This window comes from Spea bombifrons, chromosome 2 (assembly GCF_027358695.1).
Source record: "Spea bombifrons isolate aSpeBom1 chromosome 2, aSpeBom1.2.pri, whole genome shotgun sequence".
In the NCBI taxonomy this organism is placed as follows: Eukaryota; Metazoa; Chordata; class Amphibia; order Anura; family Pelobatidae; genus Spea; species Spea bombifrons.
In genome coordinates this window covers 134,071,411-134,092,951 of record NC_071088.1, presented here as the reverse complement: position 1 = coordinate 134,092,951, position 21,541 = coordinate 134,071,411, and the positions used below count along the sequence as shown (strand labels likewise).

The 21,541-nt window shown below is 43.8% G+C and overlaps 1 protein-coding gene across 1 annotated transcript; it reads left to right on the top strand.

Annotated features, from left to right (window-relative positions):
- The first annotated feature begins 1,432 nt into the window (after positions 1-1,432).
- On the top strand, positions 1,433-21,082 carry CCDC81 (coiled-coil domain containing 81). Its single transcript, XM_053456100.1, has 16 exons — positions 1,433-1,536; positions 2,987-3,073; positions 4,013-4,074; positions 5,421-5,577; positions 6,675-6,931; positions 7,750-7,832; positions 10,447-10,580; positions 11,530-11,641; positions 12,744-12,870; positions 13,381-13,527; positions 14,080-14,187; positions 14,555-14,724; positions 15,230-15,308; positions 15,838-16,064; positions 19,110-19,235; positions 20,749-21,082. Exons 2-16 carry the CDS (start codon positions 3,007-3,009, stop codon positions 20,885-20,887), a joined length of 1,995 nt encoding a protein of 664 aa, XP_053312075.1. The 5' UTR covers positions 1,433-1,536; positions 2,987-3,006; the 3' UTR covers positions 20,888-21,082.
- The last annotated feature ends 459 nt before the right edge of the window (positions 21,083-21,541 follow it).

The window sequence follows — 21,541 nt, the reverse complement described above, 5'->3', positions numbered from 1 at the left end:
GTCGGCTCGTGCATGCCGCGTGTTGCGTATCGGTATAGATGGGATTTATGTCTCCTCGGATAACCAGTTTATAAGAAACAAATTACTGGGGAAAATGGTAAATTAAACCGGATTCATTTGTATTTAAGGCTTCTGTATTAAATCATGGACTGCTCGCTGTACTTCATGTAATAAACACGGGCCGCTCGCTGTACTTCATGTAATAAACACGGGCCGCTCGCTGTACTTCATGTAATAAACACGGGCTGCTTTTTTTCTGTTGATGTTTTTTTAGCGTTTCGCGTGGCGTGTATTTTGGGTCGTCGTTTCTATTGTTAGGAAAGTCGGCACTGCTGCCGAGGGAATCCATGTTGTAAAAGTGTCCATTTTTAGTTGTGTTGGATGGAGTGCCCGCTCCCTGCGATGGAGTGCCCGCTCCCTGCGATGGAGTGCCCGCACTGTCTGTGGCATCTTTTAGCGCATCAAGGTTAGCTGCGCATGCGTTGCTAGATGCTCGTGCGCCAGCATTGTGGTCACATGTTCCAGTGCATTCCAAAGCAATCTAACACATGCTTATCACACTGTACAGCAACACAGTATATGATGGCGCTATGGAAACCAATATATGCTAATGCTTACCAGGTGCATGCACTGCTTGCATGCATGTGTGGAGGCGATGCAGGCGCAGGATTCAGCGCTTAATCTCCCCATATCTTTCATCTGGATGACAGGACTGATCAGACTGGATTCATATCACCCCGTTCATCTTCTCGCGGAGCACGGAGTGTTTGCTGGGAATGAGAATATCGCTAAAAGCCCCGATAATGTGTACAGAAACTGCAGGAAATATTGTAAATACACTAATCTCTCTCTCACTAATTTAATAAATTCACACACAGACTTGGAAATATATATATATATATATATATATATATATAAAATAAATTATAACATGCTGTGGATAATATACGGTACATATGTATATTAAATAATAAATGATAACATGCTGTGGATAATATACGGTGTATATATATGTGTATATTATATAATAAATTATAACATGCTGTGAATACCATATATATATATATATATATATATATATATATATATACACAATATAATAAATAACATACTTTGTATAAAAAATATATACAATATAATAAATAACATGCTGTGTATAATATATATATATGTATGTGTATATATACCGGTATTTATATATATATTATAATATTAAAAATGATAACAGGCCGTGCATACCATGTTATTATTTATTATAAAATCCAGATAAAGCCTTCTAAACACTGCTGCTGTTTACCACGCCCCCACATGTGTCATAAAAACCGCCACGCCCCCGTCCTGTGGAATCCCCGAGCAGAAGTCACAGTGATCTCCCGTAGCAACGCACTGTGCGTCCTAGCAACGGGGCGCGCACCCGGGGAAAGTGGCAGTCAGGTAAGAGGCAGGGTGAGGAAGCCGGAGAGGGTGCTCAGGATGGAGGGCAAAGGCTGAGCCCACCCAGTGAGAGACAGCTCCGGCGACTCAGAGACCGCTGAGGTGAGAGACAGCAGAGGGGGAGGGCAGCCATAATCTGCGCGCTTTGGCAGCATTGGGGTAACTGGCAGCCTCTGAGGAGATCTGCATCTCCCACTATTCCCAGTCCTTAGCTGTGGAAAGTCAGGTAAGACACGCTGAGGATCATGGGATCTGTGGTTCCTGTGGCATATGAGAGGGCCCTGCACAATGTATATCGTTCAGCGGGTGACATTTCTTTGAAGGTCTGATTATTTGTTACGCAGGGCCACCTGTGTTCTCTTTACAGCAGTCAGCCCTTCATAATGCATAGTAAATAACTCATAGTGAATAAGCCACAATATCTCTGCACAGAATGTAGCCCAATATACTTGGGGTGCGCGTGATATTTCGGGGAGCTGCTGGTGAAGCCCCACTGGGGCCGCGGGTAGCCAGCGGCATTCTTTGACTAAATGGCTCATAAGCAGCGATGGCTTCTGCTGGCCACGGACACTGCTGTCTGGGTAGGGTACGGGGCGCTGAATACCCCTGGCTGGGGCAATTATTCTAATGCAGCGATCTCCGGGGCAAATGCAAACCGCAGACAAAAGAACATATTGTCTCGCTCCTCCTCGATCTGCATGCGCTGCCTCCTCTTTTATTTTATGTAGATTCATATGACCGGGCTATTATTAGTGTTATTATATATTATGCTATATTATTATTATTATTATTATTATGCTATATTATTATTATTATTATTATGCTATGATATTATTGTTATTGTTAATACTATATTAGTATTAGTATTATTATGCTATTATTAATAATATGTTATATTATTTTTATGATATTATTATTATTATTATTAATAATTATTGTTATGCTATATTATTAGTATTAGTAGTAGTATTGTTATGCTATGATATTATTGTTAATAATAATTTTATTAGTATTGTTAATATTATTATTATTGTTATGCTATGATACCAGTATTATTAGTATTATTGTTAATATTATTATTAGTATTATTATCTTTTATTCATATAGCACTAACCATTTCATCGGTCGGCTTATTTCGGGAACGCCGTCTCTTGGCATCTCGTTGGTTGCAGTTTCTGTAATTAACTCCAGAGAGTCTTGGGATTTGTTGTTCACAAACAGCCGGAGAGGAACGGGTTAAGGATCCATGCGCTGCGGTGTAATCGGTCGATGTTTTAGTCGTAATAAACGCCTCGGATTCTTTATGTTTTGTTTCTTTAGTCAATTTTAAAATCACTGAGATATTTTTCCCGATCTCACAAAATAACTCTGCATACCTGCCAGGTGTCCTGGGTTTAGTGTGCAGTCCTGCACCTTGTTGGATCTATTGGCAGTTAGTGCCAGGGCGTCACTAGGAGGGGCACCGCCAGTAGCCGTGTGTGGGGGGTCAATTCCGACAATTACGTGGGAAAAAGACGTGACCTCCTCCGTGTAACACGCTCTCTCTTTCCAGCGTCTCCGAGATCAGCGAACATGTTGGACTTTTTACTGGAATCCTCCCGAAGCGGCTTCCCGGCGCTCTCCAAGCTGTCGACGGATGGTATAATCTATACATTAACGTGACAATAAAATTCTATTTTAATTCTATTAATAGGCTATTTGCGTGAAATATTTAGTATTTTTTAAGCTGTACTCCGGTGTATGACACACGCGTGTGATGGCGGGTCAGACCGGATCGGCCACATCTGTATATAAAGACTTGTTGGTCTCGTCTAAGATTCAGGAGCCATATTCCTATCCCATATATGTTTAAATCCCCTCACTGTATTCACCTAGTCACCTCTACCACTTCTGCTGGGAGGCTGTTCCACACTAGGATAAAGTAAGTTTGCTGACAAAGGAAGCGAACGGACGTAATTAATAAGGTGTTACGTTTCTATCTGCTGAATCTTTTAGTAACATCCAGCAGATTTCTTACCGTGTAACATGATCCGGCGCTTTTCCCTTTCCACTCATTAGATTCCTACGTGGTGGAAGAGAACACACGCCTTATATCAACACGTATGTGTCTCACACGCCACGCAGAAGAAAGATAAATGCCACCTTTTGCCACAACGCAATCAGTTTATTAGAACCACCCACGGCGTTGAGTTTCTTTGTGTTATAATCGATGTACTCGTTTAGGAGATAAGGGACCTTCTGACCTTGCGGGGGAAAAAGACCAATGAAAAAGTAGGAGAGAGACATTTTAGGATCACGTGACTTTTATGTAGCGTGTTATCATTTTACTCTATGACATCATAGCGGCCTGAAAATATACCGGTAAACGCTTTAGGAATTTGCCCCTATTTGTGAATTTTGTTACCAATCAGAACAGTCTGAATTCTGGCTATTTCCTGATTGGCTAAGAATGTTCTCCTAAAATCTTATGACTCTCCTGCGTCAAATCCAGAATCTAGCGACGAGGACCCGATGTTCACATTGCCCCCCCCCCATTATAACAAACTGAAATAATCCAACATGTGATTGCTGCTTCCAGATGTCTGCTCGGTATGGGGATGCGTGTGCGACTTCATCGAAAACCAGCTGGCGCTGCAGAAGGTAATTTATTCTAATATGAAATAAACGTAATCATCACTGTGTCTCTGTGTGTTGGTGTATGTGTGTGTGTGTGTGTGTTAGTGTATGTGTGTGTTGGTGTATGTGTGTGTGTGTGTGTTAGTGTATGTGAGTATTTTAGTGTGCAAACATGTCTGTGTGGGTATGTTAGTGTGTGAAGATGTGTCTTTGGGTATGTTAGTGAGCGTGTGTCTGGGTATGTTAGTGTGTATGTATGTGTGGGTATGTCAGCGTGTGTGTGTGTGGGTATATCAGCATGTGTGGGTATGTTGGCGTGTGTGTGGGTATGTCAGCGTGTGTGGGTATTTCAGCGTGTGGGTATGTTGGCGTGTGTGGGTATTTCAGCATGTGGGTATGTTGGCATGGGTATGTCAGCGTGTGTGTGGGTATGTCAGGGTGTGTATGTGTGGGTATGTCAGCATGTGTGGGTATGTCGGCGTGTGTGTGGGTATGTCAGCGTGTGTGTGTATTTCAGCGTGTGGGTATGTTGGCGTGGGTATGTCGGCGTGTGAGTGGGTATGTCAGCGTGAGTGGGTATGTCGGCGTGTGTGTGGGTATTTCAGTGTGTGGGTATGTCGGCGTGTGTGGGTATTTCAGCGTGTGGGTATGTTGGCGTGGGTATGTCAGCGTGTGTGTGGGTATGTCAGCGTGTGTATGTGTGAGTATGTCAGCGTGTGTGTGTGTGTCTGGGTATGTCAGCGTGTGTGTGTGTGTGAGTATGTCAGCGTGTGTGTGTGTGGGTATGTCAGCATGTGGGTATTTCAGCGTGTGTGTGGGGGTATTTCAGCGTGTGTGTGTGTGTGAGTATGTCGGCGTGTGGGTATTTCAGCGCGTGTGTGTGTGGGTATGTCAGCGCGTGTGTGTGTGGGTATGTCAGCGTGTGGGTATGTCAGCGCGTGTGTGTAGGTATGTCAGCGTGTTAATTAATAATAATTCATATTGCATGTTACCCAGCAACGCGTACATGTTAGAAAGCCTTGTATTCCTGTTGCTGTAAAAATCATATTAATATTATAGAATATATATAATAAGTATAATAATTATAAAAAGTCATATATTTTTAGCCTTTTAACATATATTTTACACAGCATTGCTGTTACTTTTGGACTTTGCTATAATTATAATAATTATAACCTAATTATAATAACTACATAATTATTTAATCACAGTCAGATGAAGAAGAGACCTCTGAGGCCTATTTAATTAATATCCTAAACATCAGAATGCAGCTAACCGTAACATTTTAAAGACGGGGCTGCGTGATATAATTGTGGCGTTACATGGAATCAGGAACATGCGTGTATTATTAACCGGTTTATATTTCGTAGGGCGTACAGATCCCGGGACTCGGGACGTTTACTCTGTCAAGAATCAAACTAGACGTGGGCAACAATAAATTTATCGTCATGCAGAGGCCGATTTTTCTCTTATCCGAGAAATTCGCGCAGGTCCACGGCGTGGCGTTTAGTAAATCGTTCAGCTCAGGTGAGTGGCGTCTGCCGATCGTGTAACTGATATGGCGTTCTTTAACCCCTTAATGACAAATGCATTGTTTGCAATGGGTTTAGGGACCGCTCATTGTCCTTAAGGGCTAATCCACCCAGGAACCTGGAATATCAATATCTGGTCTGACATAGAGTGTTGGTGAACTCCACAGTGCCCTGTCGTGCCGTTGATCAGGATATCAGCAGCAGCAGGGAGAGAAGCATGGTGTTACACGCACACACACGTATTCACGCTTACGCTTACACACAAATATCGTAGCGTACACCGGCCCCAACATACACCTTACATAAAACCCTTTCAAAACACTCTCTCTTCTCTGTCGTTCTTCCCTTTCCTTTTCTCTCTCTCTTTCCTTTATTTATCGCTTATCCTTTTCTGGCTCTTTTTCTCTCTTTTCCTTCTTTCTCACTATCTCTTCCCCTTTTCTCCGATCTCTTTTTATCTCTTCCCCCTTTTCTCAGAGCTCCTTTTCTCTTTTTATCTCTTATCCTTTTCTCTCTCTTTTCCCTTTTTCTCACTATCTCTTCCCCTTTTTCTCAGCGCTCTTTTTATCTCTTTATCCTTTTTTCTCTTTTCCTTTTTCTTTCCACTATCTCTTCCCTTTTTTCCTATCTCTTTTTCTCTTTTTATCTCTTTATTCTTTTTTCTCTCTTGTTTCCTTTTTTCTCACTATCTCTTCCCTTTTTTTCGATCTCTTTTTCTCTTTTTATCTCTTATCCTTTTTTCTCTCCCCTTTTTTCGATCTCTTTTTCTCTTTTTATCTCTTATCCTTTTTTCTCTTCCCTTTTTTCGATCTCTTTTTCTCTTTTTATCTCTTATCCTTTTTTCTCTCGTTTCCTTTTTTCTCACTATCTCTTCCCCTTTTCTCCGATCTCTTTTTCTCCCTACGTTTTGCTTTTAATCCCCGGTGCTCTTGTGGTGGGACACAAGGTCAGTTCTTACAGACCTTCATCCCTCAGTGCTGAGCTTCTGGATATGACATCATATGCTATCAGGACTGCTGGCACCTGTGATGCGCTATTCATTGCACGAAATTTCATGATAACCGAAAATATTTCCTCCCATTTTATTTACAGGTGACATTCCCGTTGTTCCGTTGAATTTCGTAGCCGTGGCGCTGGCGACCCCCTATACCAGAGACACAGTGGAGGGATGCATCAAGGAAACCATCAACATTTTCTCCCGTTCTGTGGCAACCAAACAAAACGTGGAATTTAATTTCAAAGGCATCGGGGTTCTGCACATCAGGGACCTCAAGGTCAAAATGAAGTTTTTCAAAGACTTTATCAATTCCCTGGATGGAACCGGCAGTTTGATGAAGTCCCTTTCAAATGTACGTCTGCACTGTTCTCACATTTCACACGCCATTAATATAAGAATAACAGATTTGCTCTTTTTTGTACCTTTTCTTTTATTTAAAGGGACAGTAACACCCTTTTTACAGTTGATTACCTATTCATGTAGAACTAATTACACGACTGCTGCTTTTATAATGTTTAGACCACCGGGCCCCTCGATTCTAACCGGACAGGAGCCGGCTAAGCTTGCTTGGCTGTCGGGGGCCGGCAATGGCAGTGAAGTCCAAGAACGATTCTGCAAACCTTACTTCTAATATAAAGAAGAATTGTTTAATTATAAGGGTTTATACCCCTTTAAATGCACCTGTCACCAGGCAGGGTAACGTTTCACCTATACACAGTGCTAGCATATACTTTTATGTATAGTTAAAATGTGAACTTGGCGGACAGCAAGCGCTCGCCTATGGTCCTCTGCGTCCCATCGTGAGCATGTGCGCAGCAATGTGTGACAAAGAGGACACGCAGCCCACCCGACACATAAGAGAGGGTTGGCAGGGAAGCTGCAGTTCCATCTCATTGACTTTTGGAGTATGACCGGCCGATCCCAGTGAGCCTCACTTCCAAGGATTGCTGGGATGGGTCAGTATAATCAGTGATTGAACTATACATTATTCAGGGCCAGCTCAGCTTATTTTGCACCCTTTATAAAGTATGGCGAATTCTATAACTCTCCTGGAAACTTCCAGTTTAGTGAATAAGAAATAAACTATTACAGATAATGCCCCCCCCCTATAACTGTCCTATTGTGTTAATCAGCGCCACCGGCCTGTAATACCTTTTGTGTTCTGTACAGAGACCTGGAACATGCGATTCTGTAATGTCAGACCGGCAAAGTGTGGAGCGCCCCCGATCCTGCAGCGCTGTCTTATTCCCCACGTAAGTAACTCAAGACTAATAACATACATTAAACGGCTAAAGAGTATCTCTGGAGTCAAATAGCCATGTGTCTATCCCATGCATGTTTAAATGCCCTCACTGTATTGCCCTCTACAACACCTGCTGGGAGGCTGTTCTACTTTTCTTTCACCCTGTGTCCAGTAGTTTTCTAAAGCCAGCAGCTTTTTTGTCTTTTGAATAAATGAAATACAAGCCTCTGTGTATATAATAAGAGGTGACGTTTCAGTGCATTTCTAGCGGATCGATGAACCAACAGTGAACATACATTGGCATACGTCACCTCGCTGCAGGGCTGTATACAGTAATATAACACCCAGCGCTGTATACAGTAATATAACCCCCCCAGCGCTGTATACAGTAATATAACCCCCCCAGCGCTGTATACAGTAATATAACACCCAGCGCTGTATACAGTAATATAACCCCCCCCAGCGCTGGATACAGTAATATAACCCCCCCAGCGCTGTATACAGTAATATAACACCCAGCGCTGTATACAGTAATATAACACCCAGCGCTGTATACAGTAATATAACCCCCCCCAGCGCTGTATACAGTAATATAACCCCCCCAGCGCTGTATACAGTAATATAACACCCAGCTCTGTATACAGTAATATAACCCCCCCAGCGCTGTATACAGTAATATAACCCCCAGCGCTGTATACAGTAATATAACCCTCCAGCGCTATATACAGTAATATAACCCCAGCGCTGTATACAGTAATATAACCCCCCAGCGCTGTATACAGTAATATAACACCCAGCGCTGTATACAGTAATATAACCCCCCAGCGCTGTATAAAGTAATATAACACCCAGTGCTGTATACAGTAATATAACACCCAGCGCTGTATACAGTAATATAACCCCTCCAGCGATGTATACAGTAATATAACCCCCCCAGTGCTGTATACAGTAATATAACCCCCCCAGCACTGTATACAGTAATATAACTCCCCAGCACTGTATACAGTAATATAACCCCCAGCGCTGTATACAGTAATATAACCCCCAGCGCTGTATACAGTAATATAACCCCCAGTGCTGTATACAGTAATATAACCCCCAGTGCTGTATACAGTAATATAACGCCCAGCGCTGTATACAGTAATATAACCCCCAGCACTGTATACAGTAATATAACCCCCAGCGCTGTATACAGTAATATAACCCCCAGTGCTGTATACCGTAATATAACCCCCAGCGCTGTATACAGTAATATAACCCCCAGCGCTGTATACAGTAATATAACCCCCAGCGCTGTATACAGTAATATAACCCCCAGCGCTGTATACAGTAATATAACCCCCCAGTGCTGTTTACAGTAATATAACCCCAGTGCTGTATACAGTAATATAACCCCCAGCGCTGTATACAGTAATATAACCCCCCAGCGCTGTATACAGTAATATAACCCCCCAGCGCTGTATACAGTAATATAACCCCCTAGCGCTGTATACAGTAATATAACCCCCCAGCGCTGTATACAGTAATATAACCCCCAGCGCTGTATACAGTAATATAACCCCCCAGTGCTGTATACAGTAATATAACCCCTCCAGCGATGTATACAGTAATATAACCCCCAACGCTGTATACAGTAATATAACCCCCCAGCGCTGTATACAGTAATAAAACCCCCCAGCGCTGTATACAGTAATATAACCCCCCCAGCACTGTATACAGTAATTTAACCCCCTAGTGCTGTATACAGTAATAACCCCCCCCAGAGCTGTATACAGTAATATAATCCCCAGCGCTGTATACAGTAATATAACCCCCCAGTGCTGTTTACAGTAATATAATCCCCCAGTGCTGTTTACAGTAATATAATCCCCCAGCGCTGTATACAGTAATATAACCCCCCAGCACTGTATAGAGTAATATAACCCCCCAGCGCTGTATAGAGTAATAAAACCCCCCAGCGCTGTATACAGTCATATATCCCCCCGCGCTGTATACAGTAATTAACCCCCCAGCGCTGTATACAGTAATATAACCCCCCACGCTGTATACAGTAATATAACCCCCAGCGCTGTATATAGCAATATAACCCCCCACAGCACTGTATACAGTAATATAACCCCCAGGGCTGTTTACAGTAATATAACCCCCCCAGCGCTGTATATAGTAATATAACCCCCCAGCGCTGTATACAGTGATATAACCCCCCCTCAGTGCTGTATACAGTAATATACCCCCCAGCGCTGTATAAAGTAATATAACCCCCAGCTGGCAGACTAGACGGGTCTCAAACACCCCACTGAGCTGATGCTTTATGGCAGTGCTAATGAAGTCCGTTCTTCAAAGTTGAAGTTAAAAAATGTATTTATTAATTATAAAGAAAGTATAGAAATATATAACATGAGAAGTCCATCTTATAGATGAACTTGGTTCTCTGTTGGGAGGAAAGCATCAATCATTTTGCCGCAAAGACTTTGAAAGTTAATTGTTAGCTTAATGTTAGAAGTGCTGACGAAATTCCAGTGAATTATGAATGCGAGACGCGTTACCGTGACGATCGCTTTACATTAAGCATTCGGACTGGATCTGTGTGACGTTCTTAGCCGGTCCCCCACTCTATGTTTTAGGATCGAGGTCAAAGAAGCGCATAATTCCCCCGCGATGGAGACGATTGCAGAAGAAACCGCCGGCGCTGACTCCGCAGAGGACCAAGTCGGACATCTGGATAAAGAACGCGAAGAGGAAAATATTAGGAAAAGAGGTTCGTTCGAAAATGTCTCTGGTCCGACGTAATTACAAAGAAACGGCCCCATTCGGCCCCCGTCTAGTCTGCCTGTTTTTCCTTCTGTAAAGACTCAGACCTTAATCAGTCCTTGGACTCTTCCTAGATGCGAGAATGGTGGAGAATGTGGCGGCTGAAGTTTAATGTTGATAAATGTAAAGTTATGCACTTGGGACATATAAATTCCGAGGCAGAATATAACTTAAACGTAAGCAGACAATGCGATAAAGTGTCAGAAAAAGCAGTGGGTTGTGTAACGGGAAGCGTTAGTCGCAGGATGAGGAAAGTTCGGCCCCTTTACAAATCTCTGGTCAGAGATAATCAGGAAAGGTCTCAATGTGTCCGACTTTGAGAGGAGAAGAGAGCGGGGGGATAGAAACATTTAAATGCATAAAGGGATTTGTACAGAAGGGAAGTTTAAGGTCCTAATCTAAAGGACCAGATGTAATGTAATGAAGTTTTACTTTACCAAGAGGGTAGTAGATTAGTGGATCAGCCCCCTTACAGAAGTGGTAGAGCTAATACAGCAAGGGAATGTAAACATGCATGGGAATCCAAGATAAGAACAAGGAGCAAGTTGACTCGTTACATCAGGAATAATGGACTAGATGGGCCGAATGGTTCTAATCTGCCGTCAGATTCTGTTTCTATGACTTACTTGGGTGGAATGTTTTAATATATTTAATATAAAGATATATTGATTAATGTTTTTTTTTTTGATATGTAAAGTCCCCCTGGCCGGTTTCTGACTGTGATCTTTAAATTCAAGATAAATGACACGGCCCCCAGGGAAGCTGCCAGCGGCCCCGGGCTTTGCTGCCAAGAGGGTTCATGATATGCTTTCAGGTTCTCAGGAAGAATTTGCTTGTGATTTAATGGCATAAAATGACCGATTACTTTCATCAAGTACTTTTAATTCATTCCACAGAAAGTTCACGCCGCTTGCTGAACCGGCAGCGCATGGTTCCGGCCAGAGTAACCGGGATCAGCTTCGACGGGGAACTGGATGGTTTTATCAAACCAAAGACGGCCCCGGAAAGGTGAGTGACATCTCACGCTTCAGTGATCGTAACCCATGTGTGCCAGAATCGTGGGTAAAGCACTGTCCCCGAGCCATGACTACATTTCCCATCATCCTCAGCCAGGGAATACTTTATTACATACCCCCAATATTTATATAAAGCCTGGAGAGTAGATCGCGGCAGGTGAGTGGATCGCGGAAGGTGAGTATATCTGGGCAGGTGAACAGATCGGCACAGGTCAGTATATTGGGGCAGGTGAATATATATCGGGGCAGGTGAGTGGATTGCAGCAGGTGAGTTATCTTCACTGTCAGTCCTGTGTTATATTCGCCATATTATATATGGTATAGATGCGGACAGTAGTCACGTGGGCGCGCGGAACGAAGGGTTGCACACAGACTGTTGTGAATGGCAACTCTTTGCAGAGACACCTGGATCCACCCCGTTAAGGGTAATGCAACTGGGACAATAGTACTGGTTGATAACCAGATTCAATACTGAACATCGCCACTAGGGGGCAACGCAGGGGCGTAACTAGAAACCAATTTCTGCTTTAAAATTTAGAGCCGTCTTTCTACGTTCACCACGGAGAACGAGCGATGACCTCACTTATTATCCGAGGCCGCCGATCTCCATTCTCATGTGTCTCATAAACAATTTAGGCTCGCTAACAAAATGCCCTGAGCTTTATTCAGAAGGATCCGTGTCAGTGGGACGGTGACAGGTCTGTCTGTGCAGAGAAGGGGGAGATCTGCGTCCCGTCCGAGGGGAGCCCTCATTACACAGAGAAACGGAGGTCGCCTCCGAGCTGTGACCAGACGCCACCACGCAAAAAATAAATTCAGGGGACCCCTGTAGAAGTATTCCCATGAAAGTCCTGGGTATTCATATTCTCCAATATATCGATGATAACTCATTTGCCTAAAATGATATATATATATAAATAAATAAATAAATAAGATATCACAAGCTAAAAGGAAAATAGAAGGAACTTGGTGTTGGAACTCAGAGTTGTCAGGACTGTTGTGACGGGTGAGCGGTTTGAGGAAAGCTTTTTTTTTACAGGTTAAGGTTTCAAGAATAAGGTCTAACAGACATATTTGTTTTTTATTCTCATAAGACTGAGGTCATCGCTCTCGGCCAGTCTCCCGAAGGCTCAGGGCGAGCGATGCAGCAGCCGGGCCGACGTCCTGCAGATCCATCCTCCTCCATCCCCGGGGTGTTCGGACCACTGCCGGGCAGGCCAGGTACCGGGACAATAATTACGCTTTATTCAGAGATTTGTACTCGCATGGAATCCGACCGGTAGGTGGACTGCATGTCACATCTACTGCTTTAACCCACAGAACTTTCACATTCACACATCTCTAAGATTCATTCTTCTCTCTGAACTTACTGACAATGCTTGAGCGGTGATACTAACTCAAACAAACATAAGTAAATGAAGCAGGCCAGGAGTCACCAAGCTATGAGCTTCCTTATTAGTTGGTGATGCGGGTGAACGTTCCAGAACTTGTGATATCATTCTCTTTGGGAAGTCATCTCCTGGGTCCTGTAGACCAGATGTTGGAGATGTTTTCCCAACGTGATGGATATACCCTTTAGGAAAAAAGAGGAAGCTGATAGCGATCCTAGTCTGTGGACTTTCTGAAGAGTCTGCTCCATACGACTCACAAAGGTCTCAGACTAGTAGGTTGACTAGATGGCCCGCATGTCTTGTGACTGACCATGCCTTACCGTCTTGTTTTTCCCACCAGGAACTGTGCTACCTGTGCATGCAACGGGCCAAAAAGAACATCCCCGTGTACTTCACGGAGGAGAAGAAACTGAGGGAGCTGGAAGAGGAGCGGGTATTGCAGCAGTACCAACACATGAAAGACCAGGAAGCTCTCCAGAAGACGCAGGTATTCTAGAACACGCAGGACCAACCGCGCTGAATGTTATCTTTAAGAGTAGAGGGATATTGATACATCTATAATTATGATTAGATGTTACAAGGACAATCATTGTCTAAATGACGTTTGTGTCTCGGCTTCCAAGGACATGGCAATGGTCTGATGGCTTTTAAAGCTAAGCAGTCAGTTCAGTTTTAACTCCATCCCCCTTTTATAGCCATGTGTTTAGGACACAAAATGTAATCAAAGGGGCTTTAATGCTATTGGCCAAAGTGCAGCGTTTCACCCTTCTTCTTATTTACCTTCCCAACGTTGCCCCCCGTAGCAGCGTGGTGAAGGGGCTGGCATAGCGGCTCTGCTATTTCATGTCTTTTCTATGGGTGGATGAGTCCTAAAAGCCCACATTCTAATGTAGAACACCTAGCAACCAGTTGGAGACACGTAAGCCAGTGGCTTCATCTGATTGGTTGGTGTCCTTTCTTCCTACGTCACCCGGTACATTTGTACATTGTAGAATATTCTTCACCCCGATGTTACGAATCACCTTCTCATTTATCTTAGGTGGCTTCCCTGATGAATAAGGAACAGAGTCAGAAAGATGCCGCCTACAACCTGGGGATAGCTGATGCCATAAGAAACGAAAAGAATCGGAGAAATACTGCATTTTATGTAAGAACATAATTTATTTCATTACGAAATCATAATTCATCCCATTATCCTGCAAACACTCATACTTACCACTTCATCCTTGAGGGAAAAAAATAATGGGGCTTTTAAAGGGTTACAATATGACCGAATAGCGGGTTTAATAGGGGGCATCTGTGGGGGGTGCTCTACAGGCTGTGGGGATCATGGGCCAGTTGGTAGCAGAGTGATGTAAGACGAGATTTAAAGAGTCAAATAGAACACGTTGAATGGAGAAAGGGGCGCCTCGTAGAAGCAGCCATTGTATTGGGGTGCTCTTCCTCTTTATTTTGGGGCTGAACATTTTCACGGCGCCCCCGATCTCCATAACCAGGAATCTTCTCGCTTTCAGAAATCCTATATTTTTGAGGAGAGGCCGCTGACCCCTCCAGCTGCTCTGAAACAAAAGGAATATTACCAGTACTTAACCAAACAGATGACGGGGCGGAAAGAGAAGGAGGTACGGCAAAAACAAGACCAGGAACTGCTGGACAGACTGGAGAAGGTTCAGCTCGCAGAAGAGTAAGTCTGTCCTGGCCCTTCGGACGAGTTTAACATCATCCGCGGGCGACACGTTGGGGTTTATTCACAAAAGGGAGAGCTGGCAGGAGAGCTGCGGTTTAAACTCTCTCCCTTTACTATTTATTATGAAGAGTGCGTATTAAAGTACTCACAGCGGGGTTAGGGTTACTCACAGAGTACTTTAATATGCAGGGGGTGTCTGGGACATTAAACTGTCCCTTTAAATAACTTTTCGCTTACATTTAACCCCTACGACACTTTAAAAGTGACAAAAGACAAATTCACCCGAGACTGTAAGTCTTACATGTCACGGTAACGTTTTATACAGCAGCTGTTATTCTTTTTCATGACGTGCGTGTTTTCGGGAAATAAAGCTGAATTTACACATAAAATAAAAACGTGGCTGTGCTTTAAAAAAACTATAACCCTTTGGAAGGGTGTGAGCGATCCATATGTATGCTGGAGGAGACCACTTACTTTGTGTGATTTGGTTTCTCTCTCTTAGGTTAGCCGCTCAAAGGACCAAATATTTCAAAGACCGGAATGAACAGACCCAATGCTACAAAACTGCCCTGGACACCCAGGTACTTCACTTACATTCGCTTTATAAACCTCACAGGGAGGGCTTCTTAAAACCTTTGTGTGCCAGATGGTGTTCATTAATTCCCTGTGTGCTCAAATGTTATAGGGGCTGTTTTAGTTTACTCAGAGTGTAGTGGATGGGTGTAACAGCCTCCCCACAGCAGTGGTAAAGGCTAATACAGTGATTACATTTAAACATGCATGGGATAGACATACGGCTCTTTAATCTAAGACGAGACTGATTAAGGTCTGAATCTTTACGGTAGGAAAAATGAGAAGACCATACAGGTCGAAAGGGTCTCATCTGCGATCAAATTTCATTTTTTTTAGACATAATACAGACTTTCAGAAATTGGCTCGGATATCCAACCTTTTTAATTGCTGTTGTTAATTTGCTAAAACCCCCAAATATCCCAGAGTCCTGCACCACCCCCCCTCGACTGGAGAATGACGCAGGTTCTCGATGCATTCATCCTGGATAATTCTCTATAAACTTTAAAAAGAAATACATTTCAAATATTTTTTTCATAGGTGAAAATGAAGCCGAGCTTCGTGCCAACGCCGCCGGCGGATCTGCCGGAATCAATGTTCGGTAAGAATGATATGACCAATGAGAAGCTGGCGGAGAGAAGCAAGCGAGCCCAGGACTTGTACAAAGACCAGACACAAGCCGCAGCCGAGAGAAGGAGGCTGATTATCCTCAACGAGCTGGTCCAGCAAAGGAACGAAGCAGACATGGTGCAGAAGTCAAAACAACAGTACGTACCGGTCACGCTCTATGTATTTAACCCTCGTTATTAGGAGCTCGGCTCACCCAGGGGCGTACCTAGAGTATTTGGCACCCGGGGCGGATCCTGTATGTGGCCCCCCCCCCAAACACACACACACTTTAAAACTACCTGGCCGAAACTGAATATGACCCCCCCACACACCATAAAAAAATCTAACACTTTTATTTAAAGTAAGTAACACATCAAAATAGGACAAAACAATTAAATAACTATATATATATATATATATATATATATATATATATATATATATATATATATATATAATTGTTAACAGCAATCACATTCCTGTCATGCCCAGGCATACCCAGATTCCAGGAGGCACTTGCAGACTTGGCATAATAGGAGTATGATTGCCCTATCTACCCCTTCTCGCTCCCTTCTGCCCTATCTACCCCTTCTCACTCCCTTCTGCCCTATCTACCCCTCCTAACTATCTACCCTCTCCCTCTTTGAAGTTCACTTACCTTTCAGGAGTCCTGCGGTGGGGGTGCAAGGCCTCTGTCTCCCAGCTCTGCCACTGTATGGAACAGTATAGAGTGATGGGAGTTATGATGTACTTTAGAGCATAATTATATAATGAAAAATAAATTGGAAATGGTACAGCATAACATCCATCACTCTCACACACTTACCAATCCACAAACACATACTAATCCACAAACACATACTAATCCACAAACACATACTAATCCACACACATATACTAATCCACACACATACCAATCCACACATACCAATCCACACGCATAGCAATCCACAAACACATACCAATCCACACACATACTAATCCACACACATACCAATCCACACACATATACTAATCCACACACATATACTAATCCACACACATATACTAATCCACACACACACACACCAATCCACACACATACTAATCCACACACATACCAATCCACACACACATACCAATCCACACACATACCAATCCACACACATACCAATCCACACACATACCAATCCACACACATACCAATCCACACACATACACCAATCCACACACATACACCAATCCACACACATACACCAATCCACACACATACACCAATCCACACACATACTAATCCACACACATACCAATCCACACACATATACTAATCCACACATACCAATCCACACATATACTAATCCACACACATACCAATCCACACACATACACCAATCCACACACATACACCAATCCACACATATACACCAATCCACACACATACCAATCCACACACATACACCAATCCACACACATACACCAATCCACACACATACACCAATCCACACACATACACCAATCCACACATATACACCAGTCCACACATATACACCAATCCACACATATACACCAATCCACACACATACCAATCCACACACACATACCAATCCACACACATACCAATCCACACACATACACCAATCCACACACATACTAATCCACACACATACCAATCCACACACGCATACCAATCCACACACACATACCAATCCACACACATACACCAATCCACACACATACCAATCCACACACATACCAATCCACACACATACCAATCCACACACATACCAATCCACACACATACACCAATCCACACACATACACCAATCCACACACATACTAATCCACACACATACCAATCCACACACATACCAATCCACACACATACACCAATCCACACACACATACCAATCCACACACATACCAATCCACACACATATACTAATCCACACATATACTAATCCACACACATACACCAATCCACACACATACACCAATCCACACATATACCAATCCACACACATACACCAATCCACACATATACACCAATCCACACATATACACCAATCCACACATATACACCAATCCACACACATACACCAATCCACACACATACCAATCCACACACACACCAATCCACACACATACCAATCCACACACATACACCAATCCACACACATACACCAATCCACACACATACACCAATCCACTCTCACTGAATGCTTTCCTACCTTTCCTCTTTTCTCCTTACAGCTCCTTTTCCTGATCTTCGCTCCTCTTCTTCTTTAGTTCTTCTGTCTTCTTCCGGGTCAGAGGGCACGGACAGCGGTGGGCGCGGCTTCAGTGTTGTGCGCCGGGATCTGACAACAAACCCCGGCGCACAGCAGCTGTTGCTGCGTGGATCACAAGGGAGCGGTATCGGAGGTCTTTAACAGACCACCGGCTCCCTTGAGTGATTTTAAGCCGGGTTCAAGGGAAATCCTTGAACCGGCTTAAAATCACTCAAGGGAGCCGGTGGTCTGTTAAAGACCTCCGATACCGCTCCCTTGCGAGCCTGCTCCTCCAGCGGCGGACATTACTGTCCGTCTCTGGAGGGGTGCCGGGTGCCGGCAAGTTGGCACCCCCTGATGAGCGGCACCCGGTGCGGACCGCCCCCCCCGCCCCCCGCTAGGTACGCTACTGGGCTCACCCGTACTGTATTGTCGGAATTATTATTGCTTCGGTCCGCACACGAGCTGCGGCTATTAGGGCTCTGAGTTAGCGCGGATGATTACGACGAAGAATTTCGTTTAACGCAGAAACTCCCCGCCTTGTGGACCCGACTCCTTGCTAAACCAGATTAGGTGCCTTGGAGCTCGAGTTCTGGAAGCTCATCTCCAGCTTAACCCCAGTCCATTCCTTATTACAGGTGGCGTTGGCTCTGAGCAGGGTGGAAAAACTGTATATTCCCAGCTGTGTTTATACACCCAGTCCTGGGGAAGCGAGTGATGTATCTAACTCTCCCCAAGTACCCCCCCTAGGCACCGCCGAATACACCATTAAATAGATCTATATAATGAAGACGCACAACTGATAGCAGAGTTCAGCGTCCCTGCTAGTCCAATGTATAGATAATATGTTTAGAGAGTTTAGCTAAAGGTCTGCCGGTATCATCTCTCTACAATAATCCAGGGTCTCTCATCCTCTGGAAAACTTGAATTAAGGTTTCCGTTTCAATCTGTTCACAGAATGCTGGCGGACAGAAACGCCCAGTACGAGAAGATAAGCAAGTTACAAAAAGCTCTAACGGACGACTGGGCCAAGAGTTCCGAAATAAAGCGTCAAAAGGACTGTGAGGAGCAGCAGTTCATCCGGTAAGTGTTTCCAGAGAGGTAAAATCTTTTACGGCTCCGGGGCAGTTCCTTGTGCCCCCAGGCAGAGTCACCGATTCATTGGGGTATTTGGGCATCAGCTGTATTAACAGCAAAGATTAAAGGGACGTGAAAGCCTCGTAACACAGACACTAACGGAGCGATGTATGTCTGTCCGGAGAAGCGCATTCATGTCTGCAACATTATATTATAATTGTATATATTATTATATATGAGTCTTCTTTACAGATCCAAATAGAACTGGGATTTATTCTCCCAAGTAGTAACCGTAGCCACAATGCTCTCTGGATCAGAGACCTAAATACCGGTGAGCACTTTAATTACACATCGGACTATAGATGTGCCTCGGACTTCATCGCCTCAGAAAGCCTGTCTTTAGGCGCCCATATCTGTCGTAACTTTCATTTTGTCCTTTGGTACATAAGTCGGTTTAATAGAGAAAGTGCACATTTTTGGATGTAAGTTGTAGTCATTCAGCAAAACGTCAGCTGCTTTGAAGGCTGTGGATGCCTGTGTGTCAGGTGCTTACGCTAACGTTCAAAAGTTTGGGATCATTTCGTTTTTTCATGGGAAAACAAGCACATTCCTGGCTGTAACATAATTGCAAAAAGAGTTTCTAACAATCATTGTAACACAGGAGTGATAAAGGGCCATTGGAACCCAGGAGTGATGGGAGTGATAAAGGGCCATTGGGACACAGGAGTGATGGGAGTGATAAAGGGCCATTGGAACCCAGGAGTGATGGGAGTGATAAAGGGCCATTGGAACACAGGATTGATGGGAGTGATAAAGGGCCATTGGGACACAGGAGTGATGGGAGTGATAAAGGGCCATTGGAACCCAGGAGTGATGGGAGTGATAAAGGGCCATTGGAACCCAGGAGTGATGGGAGTGATAAAGGGCCATTGGAACACAGGAGTGATGGGAGTGATAAAGGGCCATTGGGACACAGGAGTGATGGGAGTGATAAAGGGCCATTTGGGACACAGGAGTGATGGGAGTGATAAAGGGCCATTGGGACACAGGAGTGATGGGAGTGATGAAGGGCCGTTGGAAGACAGGAGTGATGGGAGTGATAAAGGGCCGTTGGAACACAGGAGTGATGGGAGTGATAAAGGGCCATTGGAACACAGGAGTGATGGGAGTGATAAAGGGCCATTGGAACGCAGGAGTGATGGGAGTGATAAAGGGCCATTGGAACACAGGAGTGATGGGAGTGATAAAGGGCCACTGTACACCTATGAAGAGATTCCATTAAAATCAGCCGTTTCCAGCTACAATAGTCACTTACAACATTAACCCTGTCTGCACTGGATTTCTGATCTGTTTCATGTTTTTTTTTTTAATGGACAAAACATGCTTTTCTTTCAAAAACAATGAGATTTCTAAGTGACCCCAAACTTTTGAACATCAGTGTAGCTATTTTCCATCAGTCACCGCGGCTCCTGGGAATACACTCTCACAATGTAACCGCGTAACCGCATTATATTTGCAGAGCTGGAAGTCACCTCCTCCTTGATCAGTTTGAAAAGTATCGCCGATGCTTCCAGTGTAAGAGACGCACCACGAACTGCGGAGAGACCAACATATGGTGCGAATCGAGATACATTCCTGGATCTCGCTTAATGGTCTGAAAACAAGAAATGGGATAATTATCCTAAAGTTCCAATGCTAATGAACCATTCTGATCCATCTCACACTTCTTGAGTAAATCCAACTCTACCTCTTAGCCAACGTCGTTGAGCCAACAAATACTTGAATCCGATTAGGTAATAATTTTTGTGACTTATAAAGGAAATAGAATAAAGGTTTCTTAGATGTGCATTAAACGTGTTGTTGTGTTTCTTATTGAATTAAAAGTTTGCGGATGTCGAACTTCTCCATCCAACTATAAAACCGCTACGTCCCAAAACAGAGTGAGAATTAAACATATGACCCTTCATACTAGAGCTGGAAATTATTCTGGATCATCCTCTGGATGCGATCCAAGTTTAAGCTCAGAAGTCCCAGAGGAAGGTGGGACCCCACATTTACCTTTAGTTCCACTTGAGCAGCAGATCTGATCGTTCAGCATGTGGCCCTTGGCTTAATGCTAACGCACATACATCATTTGGCGACTGCTGTCCTTAACCCCTTCAGGACCGGGATTTTTAAGCTAGGGTGTCGCTAAAGGACCGGAGCCGTTTTTGTGTTTTTGCCATGTCTTTCTTCAACTGTAATTTTTCTCTTATCAAGTGGTGCACCCACACAAATCATATATTGTTTTTTTCAGCACAAGTAGGGCTTTC